This window comes from Squalius cephalus, assembly GCF_949319135.1.
Source record: "Squalius cephalus genome assembly, chromosome: 3".
In the NCBI taxonomy this organism is placed as follows: domain Eukaryota; kingdom Metazoa; phylum Chordata; class Actinopteri; order Cypriniformes; family Leuciscidae; genus Squalius; species Squalius cephalus.
Window position 1 is genome coordinate 42,332,451 of NC_137124.1, and position 20,424 is coordinate 42,352,874.

General features: G+C 39.8%; 1 protein-coding gene across 1 annotated transcript in view; it reads left to right on the forward strand.

Moving 5' to 3' along the window:
- The first annotated feature begins 8,662 nt into the window (after positions 1-8,662).
- The window catches only part of col25a1 (collagen type XXV alpha 1 chain), a 1,104,568-nt gene continuing 1,092,806 nt past the window's right edge, over positions 8,663-20,424 (forward strand). The window contains exons 1-2 of the mRNA XM_079866340.1: positions 8,663-9,404; positions 9,612-9,684. Of these exons, the coding sequence (XP_079722466.1) occupies positions 9,108-9,404; positions 9,612-9,684 (370 nt within the window). The 5' untranslated portion in view covers positions 8,663-9,107. The remainder of the gene's footprint in view (positions 9,405-9,611; positions 9,685-20,424) is intronic.

Consider the following 20,424-nt stretch of genomic DNA (forward strand, 5'->3'; position numbering starts at 1 on the left):
GGGCCAATACGGCGCAACTAACAAGACCTGCTCCTCGTCCTCCCTGACTTTGCACAAGGTCTGTGCAAGAAGGCTCACTGGGGGAAATGCATACTTGCGTAGGCCCCGGGGCCAGCTGTGTGCCAGAGCATCCAAGCCGAGGGTCCCCTCGGTCAGGGAATAGAACAACTGGCAGTGAGACGTGTCCGGAGCGGCAAACAGATCTACCTGTGCGGTCCCGAAGTGCCTGAAAATCAGCTGGACCACCTGGGGATGGAGTCGCCATTCTCCCGGCAGCACCTGCTGACGTGAGAGCTCGTCGGCTGCACGATTGAGCAGGCCAGGAATGTAAACGGCACGAAGCGACCTCAGATGCTTCTGACTCCAGAGGAGGAGATGGCGGGCGAGTTGTGACATGCGGCGGGAACGTAGACCACCTTGGCGGTTGATGTACGCAACGGTCGCAGTGAAATGAGGTCCGGCTTTTACAGCCCTTACTTCATTGTTCCGAAGAAATCGGGTGGGTTACGACCGATCCTGGACCTGCGCGTCCTGAACCGCTCCCTTCACAGGCTGCCGTTCAAGATGCTCACGGCCAAACGCATTTTCGAGTGTGTGCGGCCACAGGATTGGTTTGCAGCGATCGACCTGAAGGACGCCTACTTCCATGTCTCCATTTTACCTCGACACAGACCGTTTCTACGGTTTGCTTTCGAGGGGCAGGCATACCAGTACGCGGTTCTCCCTTTCGGGCTAGCCCTGTCTCCTCGCGTCTTTACGAAGGTCGTCGAGGCAGCCCTTGTTCCCCTCCGAGAACACGGGGTTCGCATCCTGAACTATCTCGACGACTGGCTAATCCTAGCTCACTCTCGAGACCAGGTTTGCGAACACAGGGATCTGGTGCTCCAACACTTAGCCCGTCTGGGCCTTCGGGTCAACTGGGAAAAGAGCAAACTTTGCCCCGTGCAGAGGATCTCTTTTCTCGGTATGGAGATCGACTCGGTCGCCATGTGCGCGCAGCTTACGAGCGAGCGCGCGCAGTCACTGCTGACTTGTCTTCGCCAATTCAAGGGCAAGAGTGCGGTTCCACTGAAACTATTTCAGAGGCTCCTGGGGCATATGGCATCCGCAGCCGCAGTAACGCCGCTCGGATTGCTTCATATGAGACCGCTTCAGCTTTGGCTTCGCGATCGAGTCCCGAGGTGGGCATGGCAACACGGCAAGCTCCGGGTCCCAGTGACTCCGACCTGCCGTCAGACCTTCACCCCGTGGTCGAACCTCAGCTTTCTACGGGCCGGAGTGCCCCTGGAACGAGTTTCCCGGCATGTTGTTGTCTCAACAGATGCCTCCACCACGGGCTGGGGCGCCATGTGCAATGGACATGCTGCCGCGGGCTCCTGGACAGGACCCCAGCGCCTATGGCATGTCAATTGCCTCGAGTTGCTGGCTGTACGTCTCGCCCTGCACCGCTTCCATGCGCTGCTCAGGGGTCAGCACGTATTAGTCCGATCAGACAATACCGCGACTGTAGCGTACATCAACCATCAAGGTGGTCTGCGCTCCCGCCGTATGTCACAACTCGCCCGCCACCTCCTCTTATGGAGTCAGAAGCATCTGAGGTCGCTTCGAGCCATTTATATCCCGGGACACCTGAACCAGGCGGCCGACGAGCTGTCTCGAGTTCGGCCTCTCTCTGGAGAATGGCGACTCCATCCCCAGACGGTCCAGCTGATTTGGGATCAGTTCGGCGACACACAGGTAGACCTGTTTGCCTCCCACGACTCGTCCCATTGCGACCTGTTTTATTCCCTGACCGAGGGCACGCTCGGCACGGATGCACTGGCGCACAGCTGGCCGCGGGGCCTACGCAAGTATGCGTTTCCCCCAGTGAGCCTTCTTGCGCGGACCCTGCGCAAGATCAGGGAGGAAGAGGAGCAGGTCATATTGGTTGCCCCATACTGGCCCAACCACACCTGGTTCTCAGAACTCATACTCCTTGCGACAGCTCCTCCCTGGCCAATTCCTCTGAGGAAGGACCTCCTTTCTCAGGGACGGGGCACCCTTTGGCACCCTCGTCCCGGTCTTTGGAACCTCCACGCGTGGCTCCTGGACGGGACGAGGCAGGTTTGAGTACCCTACCACCAGCGGTGGTGGCTACCATCACTTCCGCTAGAGCATCGTCCACGAGACATGTCTATGCGTTGAAGTGGAACCTCTTCGTCACCTGGTGTTCTTCTAAACATCAAGAACCCACAAAATGCCCCATCAGTGTCGTGCTTTCCTTCCTGCAAGAAGGGTTGGAGCGAAGGCTGTCTCCCTCCACCCTGAAAGTGTATGTTGCCGCCATTGCCGCACATCACGACGCAGTTGATGGTAAGTCCTTGGGAAAGCACGACCTGATCCTCAGGTTCCTGAGGGGAGCCAGGAGATTAAATCCTCCTCGTCCTCCCCTCGTACCCTCTTGGGACCTCTCAGTGGTTTTAACTGCCCTGCAGAGTGCTCCCTTTGAGCCTCTGCAATCAGTGGAGCTTAAGTTCCTGTCAATGAAGACAGTGCTCCTGGTTGCATTGGCCTCCATCAAGAGGGTAGGGGACCTGCAGGCATTTTCGGTTGACGAAGCGTGCCTGGAATTCGGGCCGGCTAACTCTCACGTGATCCTGAGACCCCGGCTTGGATACGTGCCCAAGGTTCCTACCACACCCTTTCGAGACCAGGTAGTGAACCTGCAAGCGCTGCCTTTGGAGGAGGCAGACCCAGCCTTGGCACTGCTCTGTCCAGTACGCGCCCTTCGTGCTTACGTAGACAGAACGCGGTGTTTCAGGACCTCAGACCAGCTCTTTGTCTGTTATGGTGGGAAGCTGAAGGGAAAGGCTCTCTCCAAGCAAAGGTTGTCTCACTGGATAGTGGACGCCATTGCTTTGGCTTACCAGCAGCAAGGTCGACCGTGCCCCCTTGGTGTGACGGCCCACTCCACTCGGAGTGTGGCATCCTCTTGGGCTCTAGCGCATGGCGCCTCGCTAACAGACATCTGCAGAGCTGCAGGCTGGGCGACACCTAACACATTCGCGAGATTCTACAATCTCCGAGTAGAGCCAGTTTCTTCTCATGTACTCGCTTCAACTAGCCGGTGCTAGATTCTGCTCAGGTGTCTTCGCTTGCTCGCCATTCCTCTCCACGGACGGGATACGTGCGATATTCCTCAGGTGAGCCCCATAAGCCCTGAGTCTCCTCCAGCACTGATGACGTCAACGCCAGAGTTATGCCACTGGCAGCTTTCGCGCTTGGCTAGGTGTCTCCATGTGCATGGTTCCCTTCGGGCGACCCCCACATGTGTTTTTCCACTGTAAGCCTCTTTTAGCATGTGTCTTTCCCTTGGCAAGCCACCTTGCCACCCCTGGGGTTGAAATATTCCACCTGCGGCTGGACACCCCAGTGTTACTCCGTATGCAGCCCTTCGGGGTCATATGTGTATTCCAAGTCCCCCCCTTCGGGTTGGGCATGATTGCATATTTCCACTGGATATGCTTCCCAGTGTACCTTGGTATTCCTGTGTTAAGTAGGACTCCTTCGTCCGTGCTAGTCTCACGACAGGGAGCTCAGACTTACGCAGGGCACTGGAAGACAGTCGAGAGGTGGCGTGATTATACGGGAACCCCATTCGTCGTCATCCGACGTAACTCGGAGTGACAACGAAAGGGAACGTCTCGGTTACGTATGTAACCCTCGTTCCCTGAGTAGGGAACGGAGACGTTACGTCTCCCTGCCACTTCCGCTGTACCGCTGGAACGCCTGAGTTCAATCTCGGCTCCTCAGCGAAGACATATCTGCATGTTGCCAGCGACTTCCTTATATACCCCCAGGGTGGGGCGGAGTTACGCTATGCAAATTCCGCAGACCCATGGCATTTCTTTGCCATTGGCTCGTGTTTTAATACTCGAAGATGATAGGATTTCTAAGCGAAACCCCATTCGTCGTCATCCGACGTAACGTCTCCGTTCCCTACTCAGGGAACGAGGGTTACATACGTAACCGAGACGTTTCTGTATATTATTTCCAGAGCTGAAGAAATTAGTATCATCTGCAAATAAAACAAACTGTAATAATTTGGAAACATCACAAATGTCATTAATATATAAAAGAAAAAGTTTAGGTCCCAAAATAGAACCCTGTGGTACCCCACATTTAATTTCCATAAGTTCAGATTTGACATCAGTTAACTGTACATATTGTTTCCTGTTATGCAGATAACTTCTCAACCAATTAAGGGCCATTCCTCTCATTCCATACAAACTTAATTTAGAAAGTAAAATATCATGATTCAAAGTATCAAATGCCTTTTTCAAATCAATAAACACTCCTACTGTGAATTTCTTTTCATCTGTTGCTGTTGTTATTTCTTCAACAATATTCATTAAGGCAGTCGCTGTGGACCTTTTTTGCCTAATGCCATACTGGCTTTCACTCAGCAGGTGATGCTTTTCTAAAAAACTGTCCAACTTATTAACAAAAAGTTTTTCCAGTACTTTTGAAAATTGTGAAAGTAATGAAACCAGTCTATAGTTATTGAAGCTTTGCTTATTTCCTGCTTTAAATAGTGGAATAACTTTTGCCCTCTTCATTCTATCTGGAAAAATACCCCTTCCAAAGGAAAGATTACAAATATAACAAAGGGGTTTGACAACACAGTCAATTGTCTTTTTTAATATAACCATATCTATTCCATCACAGTCAATGGAAGTCTTACTCTTTGACTTAGAAACAATAGATATAATTTCTGATTCACTGACATCCCCTAAAAACATTGACTGCAGTACTCTACTATCTCCTCTCCACCCTCTTTGCAATGACTTGTCATGTATCTTGATACTATCTGCCAGATTTGGCCCCACATTTACAAAAAAATAATTAAATTCATTAGCCACCTCATTCAAATCATGCAGTGTCTTATTATTATAAATGAAATGATCAGGCAGGGCTGTGAGTGCTGTTTTGTTACCCATTACTTTATTCAGAATGTTCCATGTACCTTTTATGTTATTTTTATTATCATCCAACAGTTTATTATAATAATCCTTCTTAGCCTGTCATAATTAATACTAGCTTATTTTTGTACACCTTATATTTCATTTCAGCAGTATTTGTTCTATATTTTATAAAATTTCTATAAAGTTTATTTTTCTTTTTGCATGCATTCATCAATCCTTTTGAAACCCATGGCTTTCTATTTTCATTTACTTTTTGTTTGTGTACCACTATTGGACAATGTTTATCATAATATGTTATATACATTTTCCAAAAAGCATTGTAGGCAGCATCAACATCCTCCACATACACCCCTTCCCATTCTTCATTTAGGAGATCATTCCGAAGCCTATTTATAGCATCATCGTTTCTTACTCTTACAAGTCTACACCCTATCTTCTCTTTACTTCTTTTTAATTGCCAAGTAAAAGTAACAAAAATTGGCAAGTGATCACTTACATCATTTATAACTAATCCACATTTAATGTTTTCTTTAAAGCAGTTTATAAAGATATTATCGATTAAGGTTGCTGATTGCTCTGTAATTCTACTGGGTTTATCAATCAACGGATATAACCCTCTTCCGTACATTAACTCAAGAAAGTCAGCGGATGACTTCTGCTTGGTAACCTTTAATAAATCAATATTGAAATCTCCACAAACTAAAAAAGTTTTGTTTTCGTTTATCTTACTCAATAACTCATCCATCTTTTCTATAAATGTTTCCATCAGAGACCCAGGTCGTCTGTATATACACGTAACAATTATATTACTCATCTTTTTCAACTCAATTTCCACCGATATGCATTCCATTATATCATCAATTGCCATCGTCATACACTGAATTTGTTTACATTTTAAATCTTCATTCACAAACAAAGCAACACCTCCTGATCTCTTATTTGTTCTATTAATGTGATACAATTCATATCCATCAATATGAAATACAACACCTCGTTCTTCTTGCATCCATGTTTCTGATAAAGCTATCAGCATAAATCTTCCCTTGAGAGTATGCAAGTAATCATTTATCTTATCAAAGTTTTTATAGAGGCTCCTGCAGTTGAAATGAATTAACGAAAACATGGAATCAATAACTATTTGTTCGGCAAATTGTTCTTCAGAATAATAACGACAAGTGGAATTGCTAGAATTAAACACATGTCTTCCTGGGTCAACGTCACATTCAAAATCATGCACTTTATGATCACTTAAAAGTAAAGATTCATCTTTTGATTCTGACATTTTTCATACACAACTGTCTCCTTTTACTTTTGAGTACCTTTTGATCTTTCAAAGCAACTCACTTCCTGATAGATCTTTGTGTTTTAGGTAGAGAATTGTGTGTAGTGTTTTGCAAAAAGTGTTTTATGCAATTGAAAACTGAGTCAAAGGCTGAGAAATAGCTTATGGTTTTGAAGATTTGGCATGTAGTTTTGCACTTTGAGTGAGAGGTTTCAAAAATCGTGTGACATGAAAAGATTTTGTGTGTAAGCAGTTGGTAAAAACTGTAATATGATATATGATACAGACATATCATGAGGTACACAAACAGATTAAAAAAAGTGTTTTCAAGACTGATTAGTCACTTCCAACACTGATGCCCGTCATAGGGGTAAACTGAGATTAATAAACCTACATTGGTACAGGTAAAGGTGCAGTTGTACCATAAATGCTAGTCATAACTGGTCTCTCTGTAGAGTGTGCTACATGTTATGAACACTAGATTGTGCTGTTGGTCTTTTCAAATGGTCTAATAAATGATAAGCAGAAAAAAAGATGGCCAATTTTGTCTATACATTTCACTGTGAACTGTTTTAATTTGAAGAAATACAGGGGGGGAGACTTTATTGCATCATATATGTCACTTTGCTCACAGTTAAATAGAGACTGGACTGAATGGATTATAAGAACAGTTATAGATACATTAACTTAAAATCTATATCTCCTCAGCCATATGCATGTTTTTGCTTATAGCAGTTTGGAAAAATACTTTAAAAAATATTGCTGCAGTGTTTTGCTAGTATGTAACATTAGAAAAGATATATATATTTTTCAACTGTTTTGTATTAATGGTTTCTGTTTTCCCCCATTATTTTATTACAGGAATTATTGTTCATTAGTTACATTTACAAGTAAACAACTTAAATGTATAATGAGAAAATCTTCATGATATCTTAATATTTGCATTAGGAAAATTGCATCCTATGTTGTCACTTTCTGTCTTATTTGACAGAAGTAAATCTGAATAACTAAAAAGTCGTAACTATAATATAATAACAGTTTTAGCAATACAGGTTGCATCTTTATAAATACATTCATGGAACCATGCGACTGACTTATATATCAGTGTATAATTGATTATGAGCATGCGCATCGAAATTAGTGTAAAATGGATTATGAGCATGCGCATTTAAAAAGCAAATGCATAACTTAAAAGTAATTATAAAAATATTATAAATGTAACTATAACTGTTCTTATGATGCAGTATCTGTCTTAATGAGTCTTTATAAATATATTTATAAAATAATAATACTTACTTATAAATAAGTATAAATGGAGCTATAATTCATTATAAGCATGGACTTCATAGAAAGTGTTACCAAAATTTTGTTATAAATTATTATTAAAAAAATAAAAAACAACATTTACACCAACCAAACACATCATACACAGTGGCACAGTATACAACAAATCATGATCAACTTTGATTAGACAGTCTTACAGCAGATCGAAGAAAAGAATTTCTGTCTTTCTTTTGAGCTCTGCAGATGAATAAGTCTATATATTGCGTCACATAGCCTGCACTGTTTTACATGGGGTGAGATATTTATGATTCATAATGGAAGACAGCTTCCTTACAATCCTTTCTTTGATCTACAGAGGGCACCCCAGTACTGAACTGGCCCCCCTTAGCAGTTTGAGTCTTTTTTGTTTGTCCCTCTCAGAAATCCCACCACCCCAACATACCAAAGCATAAAAAAGAACAGATGATACCACAGTGTCATCAAAAGTCTATAACAGTATACCTGGCACAAACCAAGGTTACCATGGTGATGAACACAGCTAAACCGATCCACCCTTTTGAGCCTTGCTCAATTTAATCTCAAAATTAGCAGGTTAGCAATTGAAACTGGCTTTGTGCAGCATGCCTCAGGTGGATAAAGACTCAGGGAGTGGATATGGAAGGGTGCAAAGCCTGTGGCTGTTCTGTATAAGAAAGCATCAATGTCTTGAAATTGATGCGAGCAGCAACTGGTAGCCATTGCTGAGAAATAAATAGAGATGTGACGTGGGCTCTCTTGGGCTCATTGAAGATCATTCAGAATTATATGTAGAGGTTTGATTGCACACGTTGTAAGTCCAGCCAGAAGAGCACTGCAGTAGTCCACTGTAGAAATGACAAGAGCCTGGACAAGGAGTTGTAGAGACTGTTCAATTAGGAAGGGCCTGATCTCTTTCTTTCTTTTTTCGTTCTTTTTTTTTTCTCAGTGTTATATACCGGACAGATATGTTATATTGATGTTATGATAGCTTAAGATATAAGACACTGGGGGAAAATCCCTCCCCATTTGCCCACAGTTCCCCGTGCACCTGCATAATTCTGAAAACCGTATTGTTCCATGGAAGAATCCCATTGAAATATTTTGTACTCTCTTACTACCTCACATGAAAAATATCAGTAAGATCCAGCTGGTGATTTAAAGAGGGCACAGACTCTGAGGTCCGAAGGTTCTCTCTGATCCGGAGTTGAGTGGATTGAGTGGAATGTGCAAAACATTCGCCGCTCGTCTGCGGTTTAACATCTCTTGGCACAAAATCTGCCAGGGGTAGTCGTAAGACTCAGGCTGGACAGCAACGCGTACATGCATGGATTTCTTTTCAGTAGTACAACAAGTTTGTGGAGGGCTAGTACGATCCGTGAAACCATTCACCGCTCACTGTCTCTCAGTGAATGAGCGCGCACCGCTCTGTGCGTAGGACGCGCGCTCGGCTTGTTAGTCGTCTTGAGACAGATTAAAATAATACACAGTGATAGAGTCTCAGTCATCCTCCTCCCGTCGTTACTGGAGATTTCGCATAGTAGTATACGGCCGAGAGAGTCATGAGGGTTTTAGAAGCAAATAAAGAGTCCCGGAACGAGGCGAAAATGGAGAACGACACCGGTTCTGCTAAGCGGCGGCACTGCCTTAGAGCTACCGTGGATGTGATGCCTTTTCTGTTTTCTCTTCTGTCTCTCGCCTTTTGCTTTCTGCTGAGTTTTCAAAACAGGGAGATTAAGGACAGAGTCGTGGATCTGGAGATTGGAAGTGGCGCGCGGCTCTTAAACCCTTTTCATGGGATCTCTATGGATCAGTTTAATTCAATGATACAGGAGCGAGTGGACGAACTGCTATCACAGGTGTGTAATGCATCCACAGCCGTAACTCATTAAAGTCAATAGAACATCTTTCTTTACTCTCAAAAATAAAAACAGTCCTCACTCCTCAGGCTAATGACACCTCTATGACTTTGACGAGTGCATCTGCATGTGGTCACTACATTCATTTAGGGCTCTTCGTTCACTTGTTTTTTTGTTTGTTTGATATGTTTCATCTGATTCTGACAGCGCTCTTATGAACACTTGGTTAGAATAAGGACTGCCCGTCAAGTCTCACCACCTGAATGCAACTGCCCACCAGGTACTGCCTTCTATTTGCTTTTTGCTTTTGGTTTTTACTTGTTTAACTGCAAGTTTCAAGGCTTTGAAAGTTGTTCAGTAGTGACTAGGCTATCAGTTGCAATTTCAATAGTAACTATTTACAAGTAGCCTACTTAAATTGATAGGCTACTAGTTCTAATCTTAGCCAATAGTATCTGTTTGAATTGTCAGTACTTATTGATGGTACATAGTATTAATTCCTTTGCCACTATTTACTTGTTCTACCCCAATAGTGACTATTCCATTGTTAGTGGTACCAAATTTCAAATGTCTGCACTTCTGACCAGTTTGTAATACAGTTGTTACTGAGTAGAGTTTTACTAGTGAAAATAGTAAAATACTACTTATTATTCATAGTATCTATTCCAGTTTTCCTAGAACTACAAATGAACAGACATTAGTATCAATTAGAACATGTAGTACATCTAGTACATGTAGTAGCTACAGTTGTTCATATAGTAACATTTTAATCTTACTAGTAATATTTTAATGAAACTAAAAAGCAGCCATTCTGATGAATTATTTTAAATGACAAGTAAATAAATATACAAATGATACAAATAATAAATTGGATAGATGTCTCATTAACTGGTAGGGGAGACCGGGGATGGTTGTAACAGGGTCAGTTGTAACAATTCCAATCTGTCCAATCAGGAACTAGTTACAAATCACCTGATTCACTTCGCACATGCTCAGTTTAGTTCTTATTCCACATGTGATAAAGTAGAGCCCTGTGGCAGACACAGCACATGTTAGAGTGGAAAAAACAATTTTGAGATAAGAAAGTTACTTTTTTTACTTTTTTTGTTTTTGTTATGGGAATTTCTGCTTTGTAGTTAAACTCATCAAACTTTTATTATGTTTATTGTGTGTCAGTGTAGAAATTTTCCATGCAAGTTGTTAGTGCTAATGTTTTGCCTGTTAGCTGTAAGGTGAGCTAGTTCATGGCTACATGACTCTGGGTTAGTTGTAACAACAAGACTCTGGGTTAGTTGTAACAACAATGAAACATTAAATTTTATTATGGCCAATACTATAGACTGACAGTAACAACCATGCTTACACAAATAGAATGTTCAAGTCTTTAAGTTCAATTTATTATGGTCAATTACTATGACAGAGTAACAACAGAGTCACACACACACACACACACACACACACACACACACACACACACACACACACACACACACACACACACACATACGCGCGCGCACACACACACACACACACACACACACACACACACACACACACACAATGTTCAAGTGTTCAATTTTATTAATTATTATTATTTAAAATTTAAAATTTTATTATTCAATTTAATATTATTATTTTATTTATTATTTATTATAATTTTATCAATTTATAATGGTAAATTACTATGACTGAGAGTGACAAACACACTGAGACTAAGAGTGACACACACACATCAGTTATATTGAAAAGTCAGTGTTGAATAAAAACCTTTCAAAAACATTTTTTTGTCAAAATCCTTAATTCATTATGTTACATATCACCCCGGTGGATATCATAATGTTACATCTCACCCCAGGGTATGTTACAACTAACCCAGACTATGGGGTGAATTGTAACATTTCACTCCTCGTGTTTGAAACTAAACCATGCATTTTCTGTTTGTGTTGCAAAGATAATAGCTATGTCATTTAATAGCAGACACTTGTAACTAGTTTGGATGACATTTTGAACACACTGACTTCAAAGTACTACAAGATATAGACAGAAAGGTCAAAACTGTTACAACCATCCCCGGTCTCCCCTACTATAATCTAACAATTAAGAACTAGAACTGGAATAGACGCTATAAACTAGGGTGACCATATTTTAGTTTTCAGAAAAGAGGATGGGGGTGTGGTTGATGAGCGGGTGCGTGGTTTGTGGAGGCGTGGTTAAGGGGTGGGGGCGTGGTTGGGGGATGAATGCATCAAAAAATACTTGACAAATGCATTCACAACCTTGCAACTATGTTATTGTACATAAAGTAATACATCCTTTCCATTCAATATTTGGCCCTCAACAATAGAATACTATTAAAAAAAAAAGTGTAGCTTTAAGTGGGGAATTTCTTCTGTAACTCATTGGTAAATGTGCATTTGCGCTTCAGCATGTTGCAGGCAAAAGTGCTCATCACATGCAGCACCGCAGGTGTAGATTGCCCTAGTGCCGGTCAATTTAATGGCCCAATGAAAAATAATGAAAACCAGGACATTTTCATCACTTTATAAAAAACAGCCAGGACGGCCAGGACAGGATGTGAAAACAGGTCCTGGGAAAACAGGACGTTTGGTCACCCTACTATAAACCAGTGTTGTCAGTATGCAATGAAGTCAGCTGCAATAATAACTGTCCACGCCTTTCATCACACATTTTTCACTGTGTGTCTTTAGTAAATCCTGACAGTAGTTTCTTAATGCCAAAAGGGCTAGAATGCTGGTGCAAGCTGTAAATCTGGTACCAGGTGTTTTTGTGTAATTAGTGTGACATCTAAAACATTCTGGTTGATGAGAATCCAGCACTGAAGTTGATGAACACTGCTATAAATACGTACTAGTATTTAATTAATGGATACTAGTAAAAAAAAAAAGAAAAAAAAAAAAAGATAATGGTCACTGTTCAATTTCTTAGTAGTGTAAGGCGTACCATTCTGAGATTAGTGTTGCTGTTTATGAATGGGTTATGCTTACGTCGGTATACAGCATTTTTGCCACCGGAATGCAGAACACAGGATTGAAATTACCATGGTTGATAGATAAGAAGTGACAATAAATTAAACGTTCAGATTCTGGATTATTTTGAACAATCAGTGGGACAAAGCTGTTGTAATATGTAAATTGGTGCTCTTATTAATATTTTCTTAAATTAAAAAAGTACTTTTTGCAACACACTTTTATCTGACTGTAAGATTTGCATACAAAAAGTATAAAAAATATTTATGAAAAACATGTGGTGTTAGTGAAGGACACAGAAAGCTGAATAATGTTGGTATTTAAGGTCTGTGCATGAAAGCACACAGTTTAGTGAGGACTGGTGAGGATCTCTCTGACTGCCATTTGACCACATATGTCACAAAAGTGGATGGTGTATATTAGTCTACTTTCAAATCTTGCTGCATGACTGACATTTGTAGATTATAGTTGATGACTGAGCTACTTGTTTAACAAATGAATAGTAATTTAACCTCTAACTACAATAATTATTTTGAACACTTTCAATTATTCATTGGTATTTGTCATTTTGTCTTAGTTTTTTTTTTTTTGTTTGTTTTTTTGTTTTGCTGAAACACTAAAAATATTAAATTCAACCAGATGGAAACATAAAGACTTGTAGTTGAGGTTCAGTAATCCAAAGTCTGACTGGACTAACACTGAGGATGTCGAAAGCCGCTCAGATATAAACTCAGTAGTGTGTGAAAAATTGCAACAAAATACACTTTTTTTTTGACTGCATCAAATTGTTGCTCTATAAAAAAAAAAGCAAAAAAAAAAAAACAACAACAAAAAAAAAAAACATTAAAATCACACAACCCTCAGTGTGGAAATCATTGACTGTATTATCACTCCCAGCTTTCATAGTGTTCATTGCCAACAAGCTTCGCTAAGGGTTGGTTCTCCAAACTGCCTTTATTGTTTTAGCATTGTTGCCACTTTTTGCTTCTCTGTGTTCTCTTTCTTCACATTTTCTCTCCCCTGAAATCTGCTTTCCCCTCCAATCCTTGGCAGCTGCTTACAGGCCCAATATTTGGAAGAAACATAATGCAGAATTCAAATGAAGTACACAGTGGAATTTCCCATGACTATGTATTCGCGTAAAAAAAGAAAGGACAGATTATGGATGAAAAGGCCAGTGGGGCCAGTCCCCTGTGGGCCTCTTACTGCCAGTGGCCCTGAACACCTGGAAACAAGCTACTGAAGATGGTAAATTGCAATGATAGACGAACAGACCTTTGAATCTGTAACATGATCCTATGGTCATACTTGGGGAGGTGCAACTGGACCATGACCAGCCAGTGTTTTTCATTATTCCATCGTACAACAAGAGCAATAGGTAATAGCTAGGTGGGCTATGAGGCTCCACCTCCTTTAATGTGAAAATATTTACTGGTTCATTTCTTCTGTTCAGCCTATGTCAGATAGGAGTAAAAACATAAACACGTCGGAGAGCAGTTTAATAGAAGACATTAAAGTTGTAATTCTAATTAAAAGTGACACTGACATGATTTTTCATGTTTAATACTGTAAAGCTTCTTTCTTTAAAGGCGACCTATTATTCAAGATTCACTTTTACATGGTGTTTGAACTTAAATATATGTTGAAAGTGTGTGTACACAACCACCCAATAATGATAAAAATCCACCCACTCCTTTTTTTATCTCCATAAAACCTCAACAGTCTCATAGAACAAGCCGTTTTCATTTTCGGAGCAATGTGACGTCACATTGCTCATACCTCGCTCACGACTGCTGACGGACTCTTTCGTATTAGCATAGTTTCAGGCCTGAGCGAGTTGTACACTGTCCGCCATTTTCTCCAGGCCGAGGCAGCTGTAGCGACAAGAATGTCTTGTAAGCAATTGAGAAGGGTCTGGCTGCAGACCTGCACTTGCACTCTCAGATTTGCACTCTCAAGACACCAGCGCTTCCTCTGCAAGCGACGTCACTTGCAATTTGATGCATAGTGTGGTTCGTGTCGGATTGAGAACAGCTCCCAATGTCGTTCAGAAATCGTTTCTGTAAGTATATATACAAACTATATATATCGTCGCTGTCGGGCGGAAACCTTGTCAATTTCATATTTTTTCACAAATCGATGCTATTGGTCAGTCCCCATGTTGTTATGTTATTTTTTTACAAATTATTAACCAATCTAAAGTGTTGAAAATAGCTAGAGAGCAACACTCTTAACTCCATTGGACACTTCAACTGTCTGAGAATCCTCGTAATTCCACCTCTTCTTCACTCTGCGGCGGGATCGAGCCTACGGCATTTTGTCTCCTCAGGATTGAAGGTCGCAAAGATTAAGAAATCCTCGTCGAGCAACACGTAAAGCAAGCCTTAACTGATTCTATCTGTGTTAAACTATGATATCAGTTATTGACGTATTTTAAATGTCTACTTATTACTAGGCTTATTATACGTGTGCATTGAAGTTTTAAAATGTATCTAATATAATACTTGAATTGAATTAAATGGTTTGGAATGCCAGCATTAAGTTATTGTTTTTTTTATTTATTATTATTTTACTGACTCGAAGTTGTCATTGTGCATGTAAAATTCCCCAATTAGCAAGGTTTTAATTTATGGGAGAAAAAATGGCTAAGTTACTGGTGCCAAGTAAGCCTAATGTTATCTTTGGATAACTCTATGTTTTTTAGACAATAACGAGTGAAAATACTTAGGTTAGATACATTTGAGTAGGCCTGTTTTGTTAAAAATCGATAGCTGTAATGCTTCGGTGCAGTAGAAATTGTGCCACGAAGGTAAGTGCATGCAGATTAGGCTAATTTTCGCCATTAGACAGCCTAGTCACTTCGTCGTTTTTTGTTCTGCTTCATATAGCTCTTAAACCTTTAAAATGGAGTTTAGGAAGATGTATGTAACCACAGTCGTTAGCTTTGGTTAACTATAATTGAAGCCTTTTCTCTTGTCAAAAGGCTCAACGCGACCGCCGACTTTGTTTGCGTGCAGATTAATTTCCGCCTATTTTAGACAGCCTAGTATTTTGGTATTGCATCACTCATATCTCTTAAACGTTTAAAATGGAGTTTAGGAAGATGTATGTAACCACAATCATTAGATTTGAATAGCTCTTAAAGCCTTATCTCATAATACCAACTTTAACTATACAATGTTTAAGAACTCAAAAAAATATGTTTTTTTAATTTCCTGAAAAAAATAAATAATATAACATAATATTTCGATGAACGAAAGCTGCAAGATATAACTTTTGGGGGAAAATTTAATTTGTGTCGATTGCAAGTGACGTCACAGGCAGAGGAAGCGCTGGTGTCTGAGCGTGCAGGTCTGAGAGTGCAAGTCTGAGAGTGCAAGTGCAAGTCTGCAGCCAGACTCTATTGAAGCAATTCAGGTGTTTTGTTGTTGAATGTAAGAGTCAACACTACAGTCTTCATACTTCCCGACATCAGAGCCACTGAAGACGCTGTGGATTAGTTTTATTTTTGAACGGAATGCAAGTATATACCTAATATACCTATTTTGTTTGTATACGCAAATCATTTTACACCAGACTGATTTGTGAATGAGGGTAAATACAAAGCAGATTTTGCGAAAAAGTTGTTACTCAAGGATGAATCTGTACCAATTGTTCGTGATCCAACTTATAGTCTCTGGAGCGATAGTTACAGTAATGAAAGGGAGAGCACGCACTTTATTATAGTTCATTGGAGTTGTTTTACAAAGTTTAATAGTTTATTAAGCACCCACCAAAAAGATATACGGTATATTTGTTTACTGTTAGTTGTAACAAGTGTTTTTGTGTAATTCGCTGTGCATGTTGATGATAATGCAAGGGAGAGAGAGTTTATTATGGATACGACTTTACTGCGGACTTCTTGTATTGTGTTTTTTCAGCTCTTACAGTGATTTTCTGGAGTGAAAATGGACGCTTCATCTTTTGTGTGATGTACAATAAACTTCATAAAACTCACCAGTAAAGTTATAGCCATGATTTGGACGGGTTCCGCTACAACAGGCTTGTACTAATAGTGGATAAAAGCAAGAAGACAATAATTATAATAATTATAACCATAATTAAACTAAACTATACCTGTTCTATCTTCGTGCAGCATATATTCTCTGGCTTTGGCATCTTACAACAGTTCCCAGACGAGCACCTGTACAGCGATTTATATATTATCATGACAGAACATGCTAATTGATGATAGTTAACTCCACATCAACTACACAAATTCATCAATTAACCATTTAGAAACACACTGTGGGAACATCAGAGGTATTTCAAACTTCTTTTTAGCCCCAAGCGAAGAGCGGAAAAAAAACTTCCTTTTTTCTTTTTTTTTTTCTACAAGCTTTTTCACTCAATCCATGCAGACACATATGTATATCTACATAGCCTGACAATTACATTTAATAAGAATATAGTGTGTACTAGGGTTGGCCGGACCAATGCATACAGTAGGTTCTACACTACCTATCAAGTCAACCCATGGATATTGATTTCATTTCAAATAATGTTAACTAACCAGATATTATTCATTAATATTAATTTAGAATATAGACAGACCATATATTACTGTAATTGTCAAAATATGTTTCATCTGTCCTATATAAAATTATTCCTTTTTTTTTTTTTTGCTTTATATTTATAAAAACAAATTTTTTAAAGTCGCCATGAACCGGAAGTTACAAACGACTTTTCTCCAATGTTGTGACGTATTTCCAAGTGAAACGGAATATTGAATAGAGGGCAGGGTTTTATTTTAGCGCTCCTCCTCTCCATCTCTCGCTCATAGCAGACTAACGGTTTGAGGGGAGTTGCCACGCCCTCGCGCCATAGCACATGACAGGAAGAGAAGAGAAGTTGATTCGAGGGGGGAGGGAAGGATAACATATTTGATTAAAGAATATAAGGGCACATGAATTAAAAAAAAATAATGAAGTGCACAGATAAATCATTTATAATAAACACTACAATATTACATATAAAAATACGAATTGTAAAATTGGATTTCATGGCGACTTTAAATAAAAGAAGTGGGCTGTGTGATTATCACATGCTACATAAAGCAACGCAGATGCCCAATCACACTGTAAAGCCAACTGTCTGCATTTGACAGCTGCTGGAACATGTGTGTGAAATGCTTTGTGTGCAAGTTGGGGGTTGAACCCCACCCCCGCTACTGTGTACTTTGCTTTCTTGAGTTGTGTGGTCCTGTAGAAACAATTCAGTGGTGCACTGAAACATTAGACTAAAAGTACTAGAACATTTTGCCAAAATTTATTTATTGTAATATGTGTAAATAAAATACCTTAATCATACCCTCCAATCATATTTTTGTTTGTTTGTGTAACTTGGTGTGCCGAAATCTAGAAATTTAGCAACTAAGTGAGAGAGAGAGGGTGTGCAAGTGAAAGAATAGGTCAGCTATTATTAAAAAAACAACAACAGAGGGTAACCATTCTGATGAATTATAACTGGAACTGTAAATAGAGTTGAGGCAACAGATTCCGCTTTAAGGCATATGCACTGGTAACTCTATCCACAATAGATGTGTCCCATCTGTTCAATGATAGAGTTGCCCTCCAGTTTTGAATGTCACAGCCCGAAGGAAATGTTCCTGACTTAACTTGTGGTTGAAATGCAAGGATTTCATAATCTTATTTGTTAACAGATTTGGTTGGTAGAAAGGTTATATTAGCTGTGAAAGTCTTAAATTCCCTTCAATAGTCAATCATTTTATCTCATAAAACTCATATTTGATAAACAAAATGATGTATTTAAACTTTTTTTTTTTTAAATAATTTCTTCATGCCTTAAAATAGCTTGAATGTAACTCTACACCCTTGCTTCATTTAAATATGCGGATCCGTGAATATGCAAATTAGTCCCTGCCTTCATCCACTTAATCACACCAACACAGACTACCTGATCCACTCGGTCAGCTTTAGTAAATGCTACACAATGTGGAAATACTTAGAGATGCAACAATGTACAACAATGTATCGGCCAATAATCGGTATCAGCCGATAAAAGCTATTATTTTCACTATCGTCCATCGGCCGATTGTTTAAAAACAGCTGATGATCATGGCCGATTGTATCCTGTCAATCAAAAGGGTGCGGAAAAACGTGTCCCCTTACTAAAAAGGAGTTTTATTCAAGTGTTCTATTAGTATAGTTCTTTTAAACTAAACATAAGAAAGTATACTTTCAGTCTACATTTTATATACTTCTCAGAAACATACTTTATGTACTTCTCAGAAATATACTTAAAATTACACTTAAGTGTACTTGACTTATACTGAGAGAAAAGTCCAAGTATATTTGGCCTGTACTTGTACTCAATATTTTGATTGAGATATACTTAAAAGTATAATTAAAGGGATAGTTCACCCAAAAATGAAAATTCTGTCAGTAATTACTCACCCTCATGTTGTTCCAACCCCGTAAGACCTTCGTTCATCTTCGGAACACAAATTAAGATGTTTTTGATTAAATCTAAGAGCTGGATCACTCCTCCATAGGCTTCTAAGGGATTGAAATTTGCCCAGAAAAGTTATTAAAGACATCGTTAAAATAGTCCAAGTGACTACAGTGGCTCAATCTTAAGTTTATCAAGCGACGAGAAAGTAAACAAAAATAACAACTTTATTCCACTATTCATTTCCTTCTCTGTGGGCCTCGAGTTGGTTCACGTAGTGTAACAGCGCAGCGCTTCTGTGTTGGACGTCACACGTAGGCTCACTATTGGCCGACGCTGGTCATGTGTGTGATGCGTGTGACGTACAACACAGAAGCGCTGCACTGTTACACTAAGTGCGCTGCACTGTGAACCCACTCGAGGCCCAGAGAGAATCTGATCAAGGAACTATGCCTTTACATTTTAAAATGTGATTTTTCTCTACTTTTTTGTTTAAAATGTTGCCTTTCTTTATGAAACTTACCGACATTCAAGTGTTGAAAAAAGGATGCATGAAGCTAATAAAATGTTTTTAAAATTAGTTAAAGTACAGTTAAAGGTATTTTTCAAGTATAAAAAATAATATCTACATTTGAAAATAGTAGTATACTGCAAGTGCAAAAATAATATATAAATAGTACACTATAAGTATAATTTTATGTTCACTTAAATAAAACTTAGTATAATTGCAGTAGTTAACTAGTAGTTTACTGAGAGTACACTTCAGTGTGTACTTTCATAAACTAAAAAATGTACTACTTGTATTAAAATAGTAAACTACTAGTATACTTATAAGTTCACTTGTAGTACAGATGCATTTCAAATGAGAAACCTAGATGTGTACTTAAAGTTTACCACTGTTACACTTATAGTACACTTAAAAGTATACTTTTATATACTAAAAGTGGGCCAATTTAGTCCCAAGCAGTATTGAAATAGTACACTTACAAGTTTACTACAAGTACACATTGATATTAGTATACTTACTACATAAAGTATACTTAAAAATATACTTGAACATTACTTAAAGGGCACCTATTATGCAAAATTCACTTTTACATGGTGTTTGAACATAAATGTGTGTTGGCAGTGTGTGAGCAAAACCACCCTAGAATGATAAAAATCCACCCAGTGTTTTTTTTACAATCTCAATAAATCATAAGAACTGTCTCAGAATGAGCTGTTCTCAGATTCGGTGCCATGTGACGTAGAATTGAGCAGGCCCCTCCCACGACTGTTGAGTGACACTTCAGTTTGAGCCTAGACTAGGGATGCGCGGTATACCGGTACTGCAAAAATACCGGTATATATTATATTTCAAACGGTACAATATCATAATTTTGCTCACTTCGGTATTTGATGCGCTGCTGTTTCGAAGTTCACCGCTCGGCGGCAGTGCGCTACCCAAACTGACGCGGGTCACGCAAAACCGGCAAACGGTGACAACGGAGGAACACGATGGATCAAACAGATGAAGCTCATTCTACACGCCCGAAATTAATAAATAAAGAGAGCAATTGGAGTGAAATATTGCATTACTTTGC